The sequence below is a fragment of the Mirounga leonina genome, unplaced genomic scaffold, assembly GCF_011800145.1.
Source record: "Mirounga leonina isolate KUSES-001 unplaced genomic scaffold, KU_Mleo_1.0 Mir_94, whole genome shotgun sequence".
NCBI classification, from domain to species: domain Eukaryota; kingdom Metazoa; phylum Chordata; class Mammalia; order Carnivora; family Phocidae; genus Mirounga; species Mirounga leonina.
Genome location: NW_023270855.1, coordinates 32835832 through 32854202, shown reverse-complemented (window position 1 = coordinate 32854202; position 18371 = coordinate 32835832). Strand labels below are relative to the sequence as shown.

Here is an 18371-nt window from a genome sequence, read left to right as displayed (position 1 = left end):
ATATGTATTCGGGATATTTTCTCCCAGCTGTGGCTTGCTTATTCATTTTCTTAAAAATGTCTTTTGATGAGAAGTTTTAATTTAAAAAAAAAAAGATTTTATTTATTTATTTGAAAGAGAGAAAAAGAGAGAGAGAGCATGAGTTGGGGAGGAGGGGCAGAGGGAGAGGGAGAAGCAGAATCCCCGCTGAGCAAGCAGGAAGCCCAACACAAGGCTTGACCCCAAGGCCCTGGGATCACGACCTAAGTGAAGGCAGACACTTAAAGGACTAAGCCACCCAGGTGCCCAGAGCAGTTTTAAATTTTGCTGAAGCCCATTTTGTCAACTTATTCTTTATTAGGTTTAATGTTTTCTGGGTCTTAAGAAATCTCTTATAGTTGTTTATATTTTTAGCATTTACATTTAGACTTATGATTCATCTTAATTTTTGTGAATGGTGTGAAGTATAGGTTGAGGTTCATTTTTTTTCTCCCATATGGATACTCAGAAGTTCCAGGTCTGAAAAAGGATGTTCCTATCTCTATTGAATTGCTCTGGTTCTTTGGTTGAGATCACCTGGACTGACTATACATGTGTGTGTCTATTTCTAAACTTTTTACTGGTATCTATGCCAAGAACACATTGTCCTGATTACTGTAGCTTTATAACATGTCTTGAAATCATGGGGTATAATTTTTACGTTTTGAAAATTGTGTTGTATTCTAAGTCTTTTGAATTCCCATATATATTTTAGAATTTGTTTATAAATTTTGCAAAAAATATTAAAAAAAAAAAGCCTGGTGGGATTCTGATTGGGATTAGGTTGAATATACAGTCTTTGGATCTATAAACATTTCTCCATTTATTTAGGTCTTCAGTTTCTCTCAGTAATGTTTTATAGTTTTCAGTGTAAAGGTCTAGGATATATTTTATTAAATTTATTCCTGAGTATTATGTACTTTTGATGCTATTGTAAACACTTTTATTTATATTTATTTATTTATTTATTTAACATATAATGTATTATTTGTTTAGGTGTACAGGTCTGTGATACTGTAAATACTTTTAAAATTAAAAATTAAAACTAGAATTGTTGAATCCCTATACTGTACACCTGAAACCAATAAAACACTGTATGTTAACTATACTGGAATTAAAATAAAAAACTTAATAAAAATATTTAAATTTAAAGAAATTAAAAAATTTCAATTGTTTATTGCTATAAACAATTTATATAGACATATATAGAAATATAATTGACTTTGGTTATTGATGTTATATTCTGTGACCCTACAAAACTCACTTAATCTAGTTGGTTTTGTTTAGTTTTTGCAGATTCCTTAGAATTATCTACTACTTAGATGATTATGTTGTCTGCAAAGAACGTTTTCCTTCTTTTTTTCTAATCTGTGTTTTATTTCTCTTTATTATCGTACTGCACTTACTAGGACCTCCAATACAATGCTGAATAGAAGTAGAGTGGATATCCTTGCCTTCGTTCCCTATCTTAGGGGATAAGTAGTCAGAATTTCACCACTAACTATGATTTAGTTGTAGGTTTTTTTTTTTTTAATAGAACTCCTTTATCAGATTGAAAAAGGTTCTTTCTATTCCTAATTTGATGTAAGCTTTAATCATGAATGACTAATGAATTTTTGTTAAATGCTTTTTTCTACATTTATTGAGATGACCTTATGATTTTTTTCTCCATTATTCTGTTAATGTGATAAATCACAGTGACTGATTTTCAAATGTAAGACTAACCTTAAATTCCTGGAATAAACACCACTTAGTCACAGTGTTAAGGATTCATGTGTTTATATTCATGAGTGATACTGATTTATAGTTACTTTTTGGGAATTATAATGTCTTTGCTGGCTTTGGTATCAGTATTATGCTGGCCTCATTTTATTCAACGATTTGGGAAATGTTCCTTCTCCTTAATTATCTGAAAGAGAGTGTTTATTTATTTACTTATTTTTTATTTTTAAAGATTTTATTTATTTATTTGACAGAGAGAGACACAGTGAGAGAGGGAATACAAGTAGGGGGAGTGGGAGAGGGAGAAGCAGGCTTCCCGCGGAGCAGAGAGCCCAACGTGGGGTTCGATCCTAGGACCCTGGGATCATGACCTGAGCCGAAGGCAGACGCTTAATGACTGAGCCACCCAGGTGCCCCTGAAAGAGAGTGTTTAAAATTGGTATTATTTTTTTCCTTAAATGTTTGGTAGAATTATATGTAAAGCCTGGATGTGGATTTTCTCGACCTGTATTTTCTTTGTGGGAATGTTTTTAATTCCAAATTCACTTTCTAAAAATAGGTGTCTGGCTATTTTAACTTTTAATTTTGTTTAGTATCAGTTTTAATAATTTACGTCTTTAGTAGAAATTCCCCGTTTCATCTAAATTGTCAAACTTACTGGCAAAATATTGTTCATAATATTCCCTTATTTTCCTTTTCCCTACTTTCATTCTTGATTTTAGTAATGTGTGTTTTCTTCTTTCCTTGATTAATCTAGCTAACAGCTTATCACTTGCTAAATCTTTTCAAAGAAAAAACTTCGGTTTTATTTCTCCATGGTCCAGTTTTTATTTAATTTATATATTCTGATTATTTCTTTCTCCATATTTTAGATGCTTCAGATGCATCCCACAAATTTTGGTATGCTTTATTTTCATTACCATTTGAAATTAGTTAAAGTAACAGTTAAAAATGTTTTCTAATATCTCCTGTAATTTTTCTTTGATTTATAAGTTATTTGGAAGTATGTTGCTTTATTTCTAACTACTTGGGAATTGTCCAATTATATTTTTGTTATTAATTTCTAATTTAATTCCCTTGTATTCACAGAACATATTTTGTTTGATTTCAGTCTTTTTAAGTTTATTGAGATTAATACAGCCTAATATATCATACACCTTGGGTAAACACCTGATTAGTGTGCACTTAAATATAGTGTGTATTAAGCAGTTGTTAGATGGTGTGTTCTAAAAATGTCAAATAGGTCTGGTTGATTGATAACATTTTTCAAGTTTACTGATTTTCTGTCAATATCTAAGAGGGGAGTGTTGAAATCTTCATTTAAAATTGTGAATTTATGTTTCCCTCTTTGGTTCTATTAGTTTTTGCTTCATGCATTTCCAAGCACTGTTACTAGGTGTGTATATATTTAGATTTGTTTTATCTTCTACATTATTTAACTCTCTCATCATTATGGAATATGCCTCTTTACATAATATTCCATTTCCTGCAGTCTACTTTGTCTGGTATTAATATAGCCACTCTAGCTTTCTTATGGTTAGTGCCTGTATGGTATAACCTTTTCCTTTTTTAAATTTTCACCTGTGTCTTTAGATTTAATATGCATTTCTTATAAACCATATACAATTGTGTCTTGATTTTAATTGATCTAATAATCTCTGTCTTTTAGTTGGAGAGTTTAGCCCATTTCTACTTAATGTAATTATTCCAATGTATATGAGTTTAGGACTACCATCTTGCTACTTATTTTCAATTTGTCCCATCTGTTCTTGTTTAGTTTTTTCCTGTATTCTTTTGGATTGAATATATTTTTAGTGTTCCATTAATCTCATTAATTGGCTGATTAGTTATACTCCTTTGTTTTATTTTTTTAATGGCTATACTAGTTTGCAATATAAATCTTTAACTTACCACAATCTAACTTTGAGTAATATTAGACTATCTCATGGATAAGAATGTTAAAAAAAGTATACTAATATCTCATTCTTTGTGTTACTGTAAAATATATATTTTACCTCTACATTGTTGTTATTTTTGCTTTCAACAAATACTTTTAAAGAAATTATGGTATGAATAAAGAACCTCTTAGATTCATCTACATATTTTTTAGAGATTTATTTATTTTAGAGAGGGAGAGAGAGTTAGCAATCAGGAGAAGGGGTAGAGGGAGAGGGGGGAGAGAGAGAGAGAGAGAGAGAGAGAGAGAGAGAGAAGCAGACTCCCTGCTGAGCTTGGAGTCTGACAAGGGCTCGATCTCAAGACCCTGAGATCACGACCTGAGCTGAAATCAAGAGGTGGACACTCAACTGACTGAGCCACCCAGGCACCCCCAGATTCATCTACATATTTATCACTACTGGTATTCTTCTCTCATTTAGATCCAAATTTCCATCTGGTACATATTGTTTTCAGCTTGAAGACTTTAATATTTTTGTAGTGCAAGTTGGCTAGCAATGAATTCTCTAGCACTTTTCAGTCTAAAAGTATTTTTATTTTGCTCCAACTTTTGAAGAATAGTTTCACTAGATACAGAATTCTAGGTTGATAGGTTAAATTTTTTTTTTTTTTTTTTTTTTTTACCCTAGCATCATTCCATTGTCTTCTTATTTTCATTGCTTCTGAGGGAAGCTTGTGATATATATTATCAATGTTTCTGGTGAATAATGTATTTTTTTCTTCTGGCTACTTTTTAAGATTTTCTCTTTATCACTGATTTTCAGCAATTTAGTTATGACATACCATGGCATGATTTTGTGTTGTTTTTGTTTTGTTTTGTTTTTTAAGTTACGATATAACATGGTGTGGTTTGGTGTGGTTTTTGAGAGATCTTCAGCCCTTGATTTGTTGAGCTTATTGGATCTGTGGGTGTATTTTTCAAATTTTGAAAAATTTCAACCATCACTTTTATAAATTTTCTTGTGTTCAATCTCTCTTTGTTCTGCTACTACTCCAATTACACAGATATTAGACTGGTTGATATTGTTTCTCAAGCCATTCAGACTGTACTCATGTTTTTTTTTTTTTTTTTAGGCTCCCCCTCGCCCCATGCTTTTGTTTGAATAGTTTCTATATTCCTGGCTTCAATTTAATGAGATCTCCAGTATTTAACTTGGTGTTAAGTCCATCCAGTGAATCTCAGTTTTTAATTGTTTTTTTTTTAATTGATTTTACTCTTTAAGTAGCTTTCATAACTGTCCTCTTCTATTTCTTTGCTACTACACTAATGCAGGCTTGTATGTCTCACCTAGACTTCTGCGCATTGCCTCTTTTTTTTTTTTTTTAAAGATTTTATTTATTTTATTTGAGAGAAAGAATGAGAGAGAGCGAGCAGGAGATGGGGGAGGGTCAGAGGGAGAAGCAGACTCCCTGCCGAGCAGGGAGCCCGATGCGGGACTCGATCCTGGGACTCCAGGATCATGACCTGAGCCGAAGGCAGTCGCTTAACCAACTGAGCCACCCAGGCACCCTGCGCATTGCCTCTTAATTGGTCTCTTTTCCTCTAGCTCTCTCCATTTTGATATCAGACTTATTTTCTAGAATGCAGATCATATCATGAAACTTCTCTATGTTAAAAATTATTTTAAAAATTTCTAATGGACTAAAATTCAAACTTCTCAACATGGCTTTCAAAGACCTTCACGGTTTTGTCTAGCCTTCCTTTCTAGCACTAATTCCACACATTTGAATCAGTTAATGGATCAAATATGACATAAACTTTCATACTTTTGTTTGTGTGTATTTACCATTTAGCATAAATACCTCCACTGTTAATCCCCAACTTGGCTAGACAAGTCTGATATTTTCCTTTAGCAGCATCTGGTTCCTAAGACTAGTTCGGTGTTCACCAGAGCCCATTATCATTGTTTATGTGTTTGCCTCCTCTGCTATATTATAATCTCCTTGATGTGTCATTCACCTTTGGATTCCTATCATTTGTCATAGACCTTGGTCTATAGCAGGGGTTCAATAAATATTTATCAATTGAAATGAACTGTAGGGCGCCTGGGTGGCTCATATGGTTGAGCGTCTGCCTTAGGCTCAGGTCATGGTCCCGGGGTCCTGGGATCGAGTCCCGCATTGGGCTCTCTGCTCCTTGGGAGCCTGCTTCTCCCTCTGCCTCTCTCTCTCTCTCTCTGTCTCTCATGAATGAATAAATAAAATCTTAAAAAAAAAAAAAGAAATGAACTGTAAGTTCAGAAGTTTATTGTGACACTATATTCCTAAGTTAATAAACATGGATTTAGGTTAAGAGAAAATAGTAAAATAATAACAATATCAACAAATGTTAACTGAGCACTTACTAAGAGCTTGGCACTGTTCTAGGTAATAACTCTTTCAATCCTAACAACTCCTCTAGGAAGCAGGTTCTATTATTGTCACCACCTAACTGATGAGGAAATGAAGCACAGAGAGATTAACCAATTCAGTTAAGGGCCCAGACAGGAAGTGACGAGAATTTGAGCCCCTACAAGCTAGCTCTAGAGACCACACTTCAACTCTAACAATATACTTCTGCCTGTTCATGTGATTAAAAGTGGATAATCATCTGTTTTCCAGAACAAACTTATTTTTATGTAGTTGTTCCTAATTCACGTAACCATTTGGGGGCTTCAGAGGAAGGCATGGAATTACTCTTCTTTCCCCAAATTTCTTAAACATCTATATTACACTGACAGGTGAGTAGAGAGAGAAAAACATATTTTTAAATGATATTCTCATGGAGAAGATGAAAACATTTACAAACCTTCAAATAAGTACCATAAGCATTATAGTGGATTCTAGGTTAGAATGGTTTCATTAAAGGACATTCTCTAGCATCTTAAATATATATCTAAATGATCTTGGTCTAAATAAACCTGCTTCCTCCACTCCCTTCTCATTCAGTGCTCAAGAAATTAAATGCTGTTAAAAATCAAAAATTTCTAAATCACTGACTTTATGGGGAAAATGATCTTTAGGGGATATTTTAAAAACATTATACCACACTTTCAGTTTGTAATAAAAGCTGTAACATATTCCATCAGAGTCGTGGTCAAGAAAGTACAACTCCTAAAGAGTAATTTTATCCATTTAAATGACAAACACTGGGTATTTGAGTGTAAAGGTTACTAAAAGATTTTGGCATTGTAATTTATCATACCACTTCATTATACCTCCAATGAATGATTCATTCTCAATGGTATTTCATACCTGAACTTCCTATTCAAATACAATTAAATTTACTGTACATTAATATATACTTTGGTAGCAAGACATTGATGTTCATCTGATACTATCACCAACTAATTAAAATTATACTGAAGAAGTAAGATTGATTTCAGTGAGTCTTGACTAAGAAACTACCTCCATTGTTTAATCTGATGGTTGTTAATTTTTCAAACTGTTCTTGCCATTGAAAATCTAAGTTAAAAGTATAAATTGTTGTAATTTAAATATTAAAGTGAATTCTTCAAAATTAGGAATAACATGAAAAATAAAAATTTTTACTTGAAAGGTTGAACATTTAATGGTAACTGGAATAGTAAGTTGCCTGTACATAAATATTCATATTGGTGTGGCTCTAAGAATATTTATTTGTTGCCTTTGGCTATGTAAAGGTTTTAGCTAAAGAACCAAGGCAAAGTGGACCATTTGGTAATTATCCTCTAAATCGGGGTTGCAAACTCTATGCCTAGAGGGCCTAGGCAGATAACTTAAATGAATGAAGCAGGAATGGTCTGAGTGCACCTTCATTCCTTATGAGTGAAAAGGACTGAACTCTACAGCAGAGCTTAAAGCTCTGTTAAAAGTGTGCAATTGCCACTCAGCTCCAGCTGACTGCTCACTGCACAACAGACAATATTGATAACTTCTGATTTATAAACGTTAGCTGAAGAGCTTTAAAAACATCGTGTTTCAAGGTTTATGACCAAAATATCTACAGTTCCTAAAAAGTAGAAATGAGGAAAGTTTTGGCAAAAAGTAGAGAACTAGAGCAAGACCATACCAACACCAAAGAGGGCCCGGGGATGGCATTTTTAATGGATGGAGTGTTCTCTCTCACCTTGCTTCTCACCATACAAGGTTCCCCTAAAACATGGCTCAGCTTTAATTTGATAAGGGCTCAATGGGAATAGACTATATTAACAGTGGAAATGAAAGACCCTCTGCTGCTGTAGCATCTCTTCGACTGGGAGGAAACTGAGGGGAAATGAGTACAAGTTTTAGAACCGAATTTCTTAATATTTCTTAATACTATTGCTTGAATAGTACAGAATATTTCTAGAATCATCAAGTACATTTAGAAAGTTCCATGACAAACTCATTTATTTTATTTCCCACATCAGGAGGCACAGTAAGACTTGCCTATTTGTTCAACAAATATTTATTGAGCACTTACTATGTGCCATGTTCTTAATGGGACTAGGGATAAAAGTAACATAAAACATGCTTGTAGTCTAAAGGTGGGGAGATAGACAAGCAAACATGATTCAAGCACAGGGTGAAGAAGTGTTAAAAGGATTATGAAATTGTGAATGGCAATGGCGAACTATGCCCCAAAGAGCTATTCCACAGAGGGGAAGTCATGGAGGGTTTCCTGGAAGAAGTAGCAACTAAATAGCAAATCGGAGCTATAATCCTTATCTGGGGCTTAGACTGTGCCAGGCATTGTTCTAAAAGTCTTATGTTCATTTACTTGCATAAGTCTTCATAACAACCTTAATAGGAAGTATATCTCATATTATCTGCATTTTATGGGTGAGGAAAATGAACACAGGAACTGGCACAGGGTCACATAACTAGTAAGAATTCAGATACCATACTCTTAACCCCTACATAGTATTTACATGTTTATATTTAACAAAATATAGATTAGAACATATTACAAGTAGGTATGACTTGGTGATTTTACTGGGATGGGGAACACTATAGAAAAAAATACCTTTTCTTTGCTTCTTTCTTAGGACTGTCTCAAATGTATGTGAGCAATTCTTTCTAGACTCAACCACACTCAGAAAAAAAGTTCTAGATATGTTATGACTGTTTTGCCTTTAAAATTTAGCATGAGCTCAAGTTACCTAAAATAATGACTGGTTTGCTTTCTTTATATGAGGATTTTTTTTAAAACTACATGTAACTATTCTCCATTGAGTTATCTGACTAGAAGGTGGGCAGTTGAGGTAGATGAGTTACAGAACACTGCCCCACAGGACCTATTATACTTTTTTAATTTTTTAATTTTTAGTTTTTAGTTTAAGTAGTACATTTCTTATGTTATGAGGTATCTGATGCCACTGGCACATATTCATCTGACTCATTTATTAAATAGGAAATATGGCTCAGTCAAGTTCACTTTCTATCTCATCAAGGTTTACTTGTAAAAAAGATAATATTTTATTTTCAAATACTGTATTCCTACAAATGTCACTAGATGAAAGGCATACTACTCTGTGTCTGTGGATGATATCCATGTACAGAATAATCAGTTCAGATTTTAACAAAATATCCAGAACTTCAATTAGTTAACTGACAAAGGTGACTGAATTCACAAAAGCAAGGTAATGACAGATTTTATTTATTAACCACACACAGAATGGCGTATTGGTTTCGTATATGATTTCACTCTTTGAAACCACATTTTTGAACTCTAAAAAATCTTAGATGAATAAGGAAATCAATACTTAAAACATAGAAGGGTGAATGCAATTTAATATTATTGTAAATGAATTATGTACCACTATTACAGACTCCTACTCTGACTATACATTTACCATTGTAGTGAGTTTTACACTGCCTTCTTATGTTTTTATGTTGTTAGAGTCCTTTTATTTTTACTCAAAGAACTCTCTCTAGCATTTATTGTAAAGCAGATATAGTGGTAATGAATTCCCTCAGCTTTTGTTTGTTTGGGAAAGTCTTTATCCCTCCTTTATTTCTGAAAGATAGCTTTGCCAAGTATAGTATTCTTTGTTGGTTTTTAATTTTTTTCCAATATTTGGAATATGCCATCACAATCTCTTCTGGCCTGAAAAGTTTCTATTGAGAAATCTGCCCATAGCTTTATGGGAGTTCCCTTGTAACTTTTAACCTCTCTTTTCTCTTGTTGCTTTTAAAATTCTTTCTTTGACTTCTGACGATTTAATCATAATATGTTTGTGTAGTCCTATTTGGTGTCCCTTGGGCCTCTTGGACCTGAATATCTATTTCTCTCCCCAGGTTTGGGGAGTTTTTAGCCATTATTGCTTTAAATATACTTTCTGTCCCTTTCTCTTTCTCTTCTGGAATTCTCATAATGTGAATATTGTTTATTTTCCTTGTGTCTCATAATTTCCATAGGCTTTCTTCACTCTTTGTCATTCCTTTTTCTTTTTTACTCCCAACAGGATAATTTCAATTTTCTTGTCTTCTAGGTCACTGATTCTTTTTTCTGCATGGTTCAATCTGCTTTTGAAGCTCTTCACTGAATTCTTCAGTTCAGTTACTGTATTTTTCTGTTTATTTTTGATGGTTTCCATTCCTTTGTCAAACATCTTGTGCTGTTCATGGCTTGTTTTCCTAAGTTTATTTAGTTGTCTCTTTGTAAGTTCTTGTAGGTCATTAAACTTCTTTAAGAAGACTATTCTGAATTCTTTGTCTGACAAGTCACAGATCTCCATCTCCTTAGGATCAGTTATTAAAGCTTTATTAGTTTCCTTTGGTGGTGTCATATTTACCTGAATTTTCATGATCCTTCCTTACATTGGTGTCTGTGTATTTGAGGAAGTGGTTAAAGACTTCTTTTAAAATAAATGTATTTAAGCCCTCAAAGAGGCAAGCTGATTTAAAGTAAAGTATTAAGTACATATTAGAACAAGTTGTACAAAAACATGGTAAAATCATGAGAGTAGTACTGAAGTAATTAAAATTTGAGAAAGATTAGTCAGTCATATCAGGAACAAACTTCTTGGCCTGTAGCTTATTGCTTATCTACTCATACCTTATTGCTGCTTTAGGTCTTAGAGGTTACACAATAGGCCTAAAATCTCCCAACCTATACCTGACTGTTGTATTGTAGGATTGATGTTTCCTTAAGGCTATTAAAAAAAAATTTGGCAACAATGATTAATCATTCTTTTTTCTCCAAATATGTACCAATTTCCAGCCTTCATGCTTCTGTTCATGTTGTTACTTCTGCTTGGAATGCTTGGCTTCCTATCTCTACCTGTTGAAATCTTACAGTCCTTCAAAGGCCGAACTAAATGTAGTCTTTTTCAAGCAGCCTTTCCTCATCCTGTAGTCAAATGGATTTCTTTCCCTTTCATAGTACTGGTAGACCTTCTCTCTCTACTGTGCTTCCCACCACAGTTTTAGTGATATTCTAGATGTTCAAATAATTATATTCTCCCACCTAGTAGATTTTAAGCTCTTTCATGGAAGAGAAAGGAAGAGTATGAATTTTATTCATTTTTATATGACCATGGTACTTAACAAAGTGCTTTATACACAGAGTAGGCCCATAATTAATATTTCCTGAATTGAATTTAATATTTTAAGCAACATTCATGTGACACTTACAATTCTGCGCTTGATCATGAAGAGTGGGATTTTTGCATGAAGAGGAGTTGAGGACAGTTCCTTATGGACCGTTGATAAATATAATCTTCTTTTAATGTTCCCTAAATCAGTAATTCTGAAAAAAGAAAGAAGAAAGATTCCCATCAATATAATATCTACTACTTTGGATAATCATCAAAATGATAGAATTTATCACATAGGCCCTTTGTAATAGGGAGATCAAACACAGAATTTAAGAACTGCCTTTTTCCTCTCAAGAAGTAATAAAATTTCTTCCTTAAATTCAAAGTGCTCACAAGCCTGAATGTATAAATTCACTTAATATGCTAATTTATTTCAGTACTCTACACTAGATTTCTACAGTCTTCTAGCCTACAAAAAAATTCAATTTGTATGAACTGAGAAACTGCTAGCCTTTAATAACCATGCTTGTTCCGGCCCCTTAAGCTTGTGTTATCTTGGGACATACTGTCACCTACTAAATAGGAAAACATTATGGGTTTCTTTCCCTAAAAATGCACCTGTCATTTTATATAGGCTCTTAGTCTGCTTAGAGACAGACACAAAACACTGACTGTCGGTTTCACTTCCTAAGCACGTATCTTCAAACCAGAATTATAATACACAAGTTTATTGCTCACTATTCAGGTCAAGTCACAGTGATACCAAGGACACTGAATTTGAACATCTTTAATAGATTTAGACCACAGCCATGATCACAAAGATTAGGTGTGCTTCAAACTGATAGAGGCTCATTTTTATGTTCTGCTTCCTTTAGGTCTCACAGGTAACACAGCAGGCTTAAAATCTCTAAACCTGTCTCAGGCTGCTATATGGTAGAGTTGATGCTCATTAAAGACTGTCTTTTTATCAGAGAATAGTGATGTTTCCGCCATTTTTAGCACTTTATCTAGATGTACGAACTGCTAATTTTCTATAGTTGGTAATCCCCCAAGGTGACAACATTTCATTCAAATGAACTGTTACCAATATTTATAGAGTAATTAACTATTTTAAAAGTCAACATAGCTTTTTCTATACCTCTTTCTTATCTCCCCTTCCTACTTCTCTATTCTCATTATTTCTTCCTTCTAAAATACATATTCTGTAGAAAAACTATTATTGAACAATGTTAAAATTAAGTACAGTAAAAATTAGATGAGATGATTTCAGAGTGTGTCCCAGGCCTAAAAATTCTACTCTACCTGCACTAAAAAATACCATAACTTCATGTATGTATGTATGTATTTAAAAGATATTTATTTATTTATTTGACAGAGAGAGACACAGTGAGAGAGGGAACACAAGCAGGGGGAGTGGGAGAGGGAGAAGCAGGCTTCCCGCGGAGCAGGGAGCCCGATGTGGGACTCGATCCCAGGACCCCGGGATCATGACCTGAGCCGAAGGCAGACGCTTAACGACTGAGCCACCCAGGCGCCCCCCCATAACTTCATTTAAAAAGCAATAAATTCTTTCAATCCAGAGTCAGAGGTAAGGGTAAGATGCAAAAGGGTTAAGTCCACCATAGTTTTATATTTAGATGTATAAGAAAATGTAGTATAATTTTTGCCCCAAGGCACTGTCTGCAAAGTGGGATGAGCACAAGTGGAGGTGGGGTGGTACACAATCCTCCGCTTTAGTACAGAGGAAAATGTTAGAACTATCTTTCATCCTGTCCTTTTAAAATGTTATTTTTGTGCATGTTTCATTATATAGCAGTACAGCAACATATTATTGTTTTTGAAATAAATGAATGTACCTATGTGGTTAGTGTGCTCAAACATTTTACCAATAGGGTACAGGATCAAAGAAAGCATGGTCATGTTATTAGGTCTCTTGTGTAAGACACTCTGATTAGGGAATAGAAGGAAAGACTATGTAGGGATTTTGGAAAGGGAAAAGGATGAAAAACTTCCCTTGCATTATACAAAAAGTTTGGTTGCATCAACCAAAAACTCATTTGAGACACTGTTTTATTAAAGGTTTGTTTTGCTTACAGAGATAAGACTATGTCATTTTTATTCGAACTGGTAATTCCAAACAGAGGAATGTTTGAGTAGACTACCACTTTATCAACATATAAAATGACAGGAACATTCATTCATTCATTCATTCACATATTCAACAAATACTCACTGAGCCAGGAAATATCCTGGGAATACACTGGGGAACATGATGGTGAAACAAACAAGGTAAAAATGGAGAAAGAGACAAAATAAATGCAAATTATCTTAAATCAATGAAGATGACAAAAAAAAAGACTGAACTAGAAAATATCAAGAAATGACCTACTCTGGACAGTAAAGTCAGCAGGGTTAGGTAGGACCTGGTAGGTAAAAAAGGGACATGAAGTAGAAAGGGTAAGCAAGAGCCAAATCATGCAGGGTTTTTAGCCAAGGTTTATAAATTTATTGTTCACAAAAGGAAGCTATTAGAGAGTCAACATTCTATCTTGCATATGAATGGATATCTTTTAAAAACAAATAGTTACAGTCTCTTTTATTTCTTTTTTTTTTTAAGATTTTATTTATTTGACAGAGAGAGACACAGCGAGAGAGGGAACACAAGCAGGAGGAGTGGGAGAGGGAGAAGCAGGCTTCCTGCTGAGCAGGGAGCCCAATGTGGAGCTTGATCCCAGAACCCCGGGATCATGACCTGAGCCAAAGGCAGATGTTTAATGACTGAGCCATCCAGGCGCCCCTCTTTTCTTTCTTTACTGGGGTAAAATATGTATAACTGAAATGTGGATTTTAGAGTACAATCTCATTTGCTTTGATAAATGTATACACTGATGTAATCACCACTCCAAACAAAATATAGAACATTTCCATCACCCTAGAAAGTTCTTTTCTGGCCCCTTCTAGTCAATCCTCACTCCTGATATCTATTATCATGGGTAAGTTTTGTCTGTTCCTGAAATTCTTATAAATGAAATGGTGTAGCATATACTCTTGTGACTGGCTTCTTTCACTTAACACAACATTCTTGAGAGTCATCCATGTTGTGGCATGCACCAATAGTTCCTTTCTTTAACTGAGTCTTGCATGGCTATACAATTTATCTATCCACTCTGTTGTTGATGGGCATTTGTTTCCAGTATTGGTTTCTCATAAATAAAACCTGTCTGAATATGCTCATAGAGTCTTCTTGTGGACAAGTATTTTCATTCTCTTGATAACTAGGAATGGGATTATATAGGTATAACTTTATAGAAATAATTCTCCAAAATGGTTGCAATGGTTCCATATTCTCACCAACTTTTGGTACTATCAGGCTTTAAGTTTTGTTTTGTTTTGGAGAAAGAGAGAGAGAGAGAAAGAGAGAGGAGCAAGCATGGAGGGGGAGGGGCAGAGGGAGAGGAAGAGAGAGAATCCCAAGCAGAATCTGCGCTGAGTATGGAGCCCTATGAAGGGCTTGATCTCATGACCCTGAGACCATGACCTGAGCTGAAATTGAGTTTGATGCTTAACTGACTGAGCCACCCAGGCTCCCCAGTACTATCAGACTTTAATGTTAGCCAATTCTAGTTGGTATGAATGGATATCATTGCGATTTTATTTGCATTTGTCTTATGAATAATGACATTGACCACTTTTACATGTGTTTACTGGCATGTCTTGTGAAATGGCTGTTAAGTCATTTGTTCAATTTCTTTGGGTTGTTTTCTGATAATTCTGAGAGTTCTTTATATATTTTGGATATATATCCTTTGTCAGACATATGCATTGTGATTATTTTCTTCCCTATTATCACAATGATATCTTTTGTTAACCTTTTATTTGGAAATAATTTCTCACAGGAAAGTATCAAGAATAGTGCATAGAAACTCATATACACCTTGTCTAAATTAGCTTAATGATACCTTTCAATTAACAGAATTTTAATTTCGTGAAGTCCAGTTTATCAACATTTATATTAGTACTTTCTACATCCTAAAAAATCCCTGCCTAGCCCAAAGCTGCAAAGAAGGTACTTTCCAACATTTTCTTCTAGATCTCCATAGTTTTAGTCCATCCAATATTAATTTCAGTGAATTGTGTGAGGTAGTGGGTATGGTACTTTCTGTATGTTTATTCAGTTGTCCCAGCATACTTGTTAAAGATTCTCCTTTCCAAACTGAAATGCCATGATACTTTGTTGAAAATCAATTGAATATATATGTATGAGTGTGTGGATCTATTTCTGGGCTTTCCATTGATCCATTTGTTTCATTTATCCATTCTTCCACCAATGTCAACTGCCTCAGTCATTGTGGATTTGTAGTACGTCTTGAAACTAGACAAACTCTTCAACTTGATTTTGTTCAGGTTTGTCTGGCCCTTATTTTCCATAGATTTTAGGATCCACTTATCATTTCCTATAAAAATGTTGTTGGGAGTTTTTGGATTGTGTTGAATCTACAGATCAATTTGGGGAGCACAATACTGAGTCACCCTATCCACTTACATGATATATCTTCTGCAGTTATTTAGCCCTTGTTTAATTTCTTTCACAATGTTTTGTAGTTTTCATTTTAGAAATCTTGCACATCTTTTGTTAAATTCATTCCTAAGTATTTTGTTTTTTGACATGATTGAAAACAAATTTTAAAAATTCACCAGCCAAATGCTACTAGTATATAGAAATTCCACTGATTTTTGTATATAATTCTTTCTGTGACCTTGTTTAATTCACACATTAGTTTTAGTAATTGTTTTGTAGATTCTTGAGGATTTTATATATAAAATCATGTCTTCAGTGAATAAAGACTTTTACTTCGCTTTTTGCAATCTTTATACCTTTTATTTCTTTTTCTTGTATTACTGCACTGGCAAGCACCTCCAGCATATAGTAAATTGAAGTGATAAGCACACAAAACCCTGCCTTGTTCCTGATCACAGGGGAAAAATATTCACTATATTTCTATTAAATGTGATGTTAGATACAGGTTTCCTTTATCAGATTTAATATGTTCTCTTCTATTTCTAGTTTTTTAAGTCTTTTTTTTCTTTTTTTTTTAAGTTATGAAAGGGTGTGGAATTTTGTCAATGCCTTTTTTCTGCATCGATTCAGATTCTATTGTTCTTCTCCTTTATTCTGTCCATATTTTGAATTATACTGTTTTCAAATGTGAAATCAACCTTGTACTGTTGGTATAAATTTCAATTATGCTTGCATTTTGTTGAAGATTTTTACATCCATGTATGAGGGACATTGGTTTGTAATTTTCTCATAATATCTATGTCAGGTTTTGATAACAGAGTTAAGCTAATCCCACAAAGTGATTTGGGAAGTATTTCCTCCCTATTGTCTGAAAATTTGTTTAAAATGGTGCTAGTTTAAATGTTAATAGAATTAATCTAAGTCTGAAGTTTTCTTTGTGGGAAGATTTTGGTTATACATTCAATTTAATAGGTTAGTAGGTATTCAGATTTCTAATTTTTGTTGTTTTAGTTTTGATAAACAATTGTGACTTTACTGCCATAAAGTTGTTCATATTATTCCTTTTATTAGCATTTTAACATCAGTAGGATCTGTAGTCCTCCTATTCCTTCTCTCATTCCTGACATTGGTAACTTGTGATTTTTCTCTTTATATTAATCAATCTGCTTTGGTTTATTAAGTTTTATCTTTTTAAAGAAACAACTCTTGGCTTTGTAAAATTTCTCTATTCTTTGTTTCAATTTTATTGATTATTGGTTCTATTTTTATTTCTTTCCTTTTAGTTACTTTGGGTTTAATTTGTTCTTCGCCCCCCGCCCCCCAGCTTCTTAGGATGGAAAGTTAGATACTTAATTTTAAACTTTTCTTTTTTCTCATACAAATATTTAAAACTTATAAGCTTTCCTCTAAGCGTTATGTTAGCTGTCTCCCGCAAATTCTGGTATGTTGTATTATAATTTTCATTCAGTTTGAGATATTTTCTAATTCCCCATTATGATTTCTTCTTTGAATCTTGGACTACTTAGATGTGTGCTATTTAATTTCCAAACAGTACAGTCTTTTCTATATATTGCATTGCTATTGATTTTTAATTTCATTCCATTGCGGTCAGAGAATATACTTTATAAAGTTTCCTTTCTAAAAAATGTAATAAGACATTGTATGATTCAGCGTATGACTGGTGAATGGTCTACATGCACTTGCATTTTATTATTTTAAAACTTAAAAACTACTTTCCCCAAGTCTACTCCATACTGACCTATCATCTATTTATCTTTAGGGCATTCTTTCATTTTTTCTGGGCAGTTCTGGCACCTAGATCAGAATTTCTGGGCAGTTCTGGGCAGTTCTGGCACCTAGATCAGAATTTTCTTCTGCTATCATTCTGGGTAACTTTATCTACCCAGAGAGCAAAATTAAATTAAAACTAAACCTATTCCACTATGATAACCAACATATCTATTCCAACTTCAAGGTCTCCTATTCAAATTTTCTTCCTGATATCATTAATTCATTCAACTAGCATTCAGTCAATGCTTTAGTGGCACAACACAAGGTACTAGAGTTACGGAAGTAGCTGATATGTAGAAATCATACTTCAGTGTGGGAGGAAAAAATAACCAGTCTTCAGTAGCTGTTTTTAGCACATTTCATAGACATTATCTTATTAAGTTTCACAAAAATCCTTCATTGAAGGCAGTGTATTCATTCTCTATTTTGTAGATGGGAAAACTAGACTCCAGAAACTAAGGAAGCTACTAGTCTATGGAAATACAGCTAGTAAGTAGCAGAGTGTTAAAACTTGTCTCTTTAAAGTCCACTGCCATTTCAGTGATATGACTGTATGGTCACTACCATAACAGGCTGAAGTTCTTTAATTCGTTTATGCCAAATGGCCACTATTTGCCACATGCTGTGCTAGCAGTGACAAGAGTGCCTTGGTGTCCATCCTCACAGAACCACAGCTAAACACTTTCAATACAATACTTGTTCATCTAATGAATATCATGTACCCTTTCTCTTCTTCCCTTCTCACTCTTTTAAAACCATTTCCCACTCAATTCTGGATTGCAGTCTGGATCCAATTACCCAATAGGTCACAAACATGTGTCTTACAACCATGACCCATATAAAGCCTCCTGAAAGGATGATCCAAAGCTAGCAAGATGAGTGTA

The 18371-nt window shown here is 33.9% G+C and overlaps 1 protein-coding gene across 7 annotated transcripts in view; it reads right to left on the bottom strand.

The window, feature by feature from the left end:
- CFAP20DC (CFAP20 domain containing) overlaps nucleotides 1-18371 on the bottom strand; it is a 261449-nt gene that overhangs the window by 162417 nt on the left and 80661 nt on the right. For all 7 annotated transcript variants that reach the window (XM_034997947.1, XM_034997948.1, XM_034997952.1 and 4 more), the window contains exon 5: nucleotides 11275-11389. In XM_034997947.1, coding sequence (XP_034853838.1) covers nucleotides 11275-11389 — 115 coding nt within the window. The remainder of the gene's footprint in view (nucleotides 1-11274; nucleotides 11390-18371) is intronic.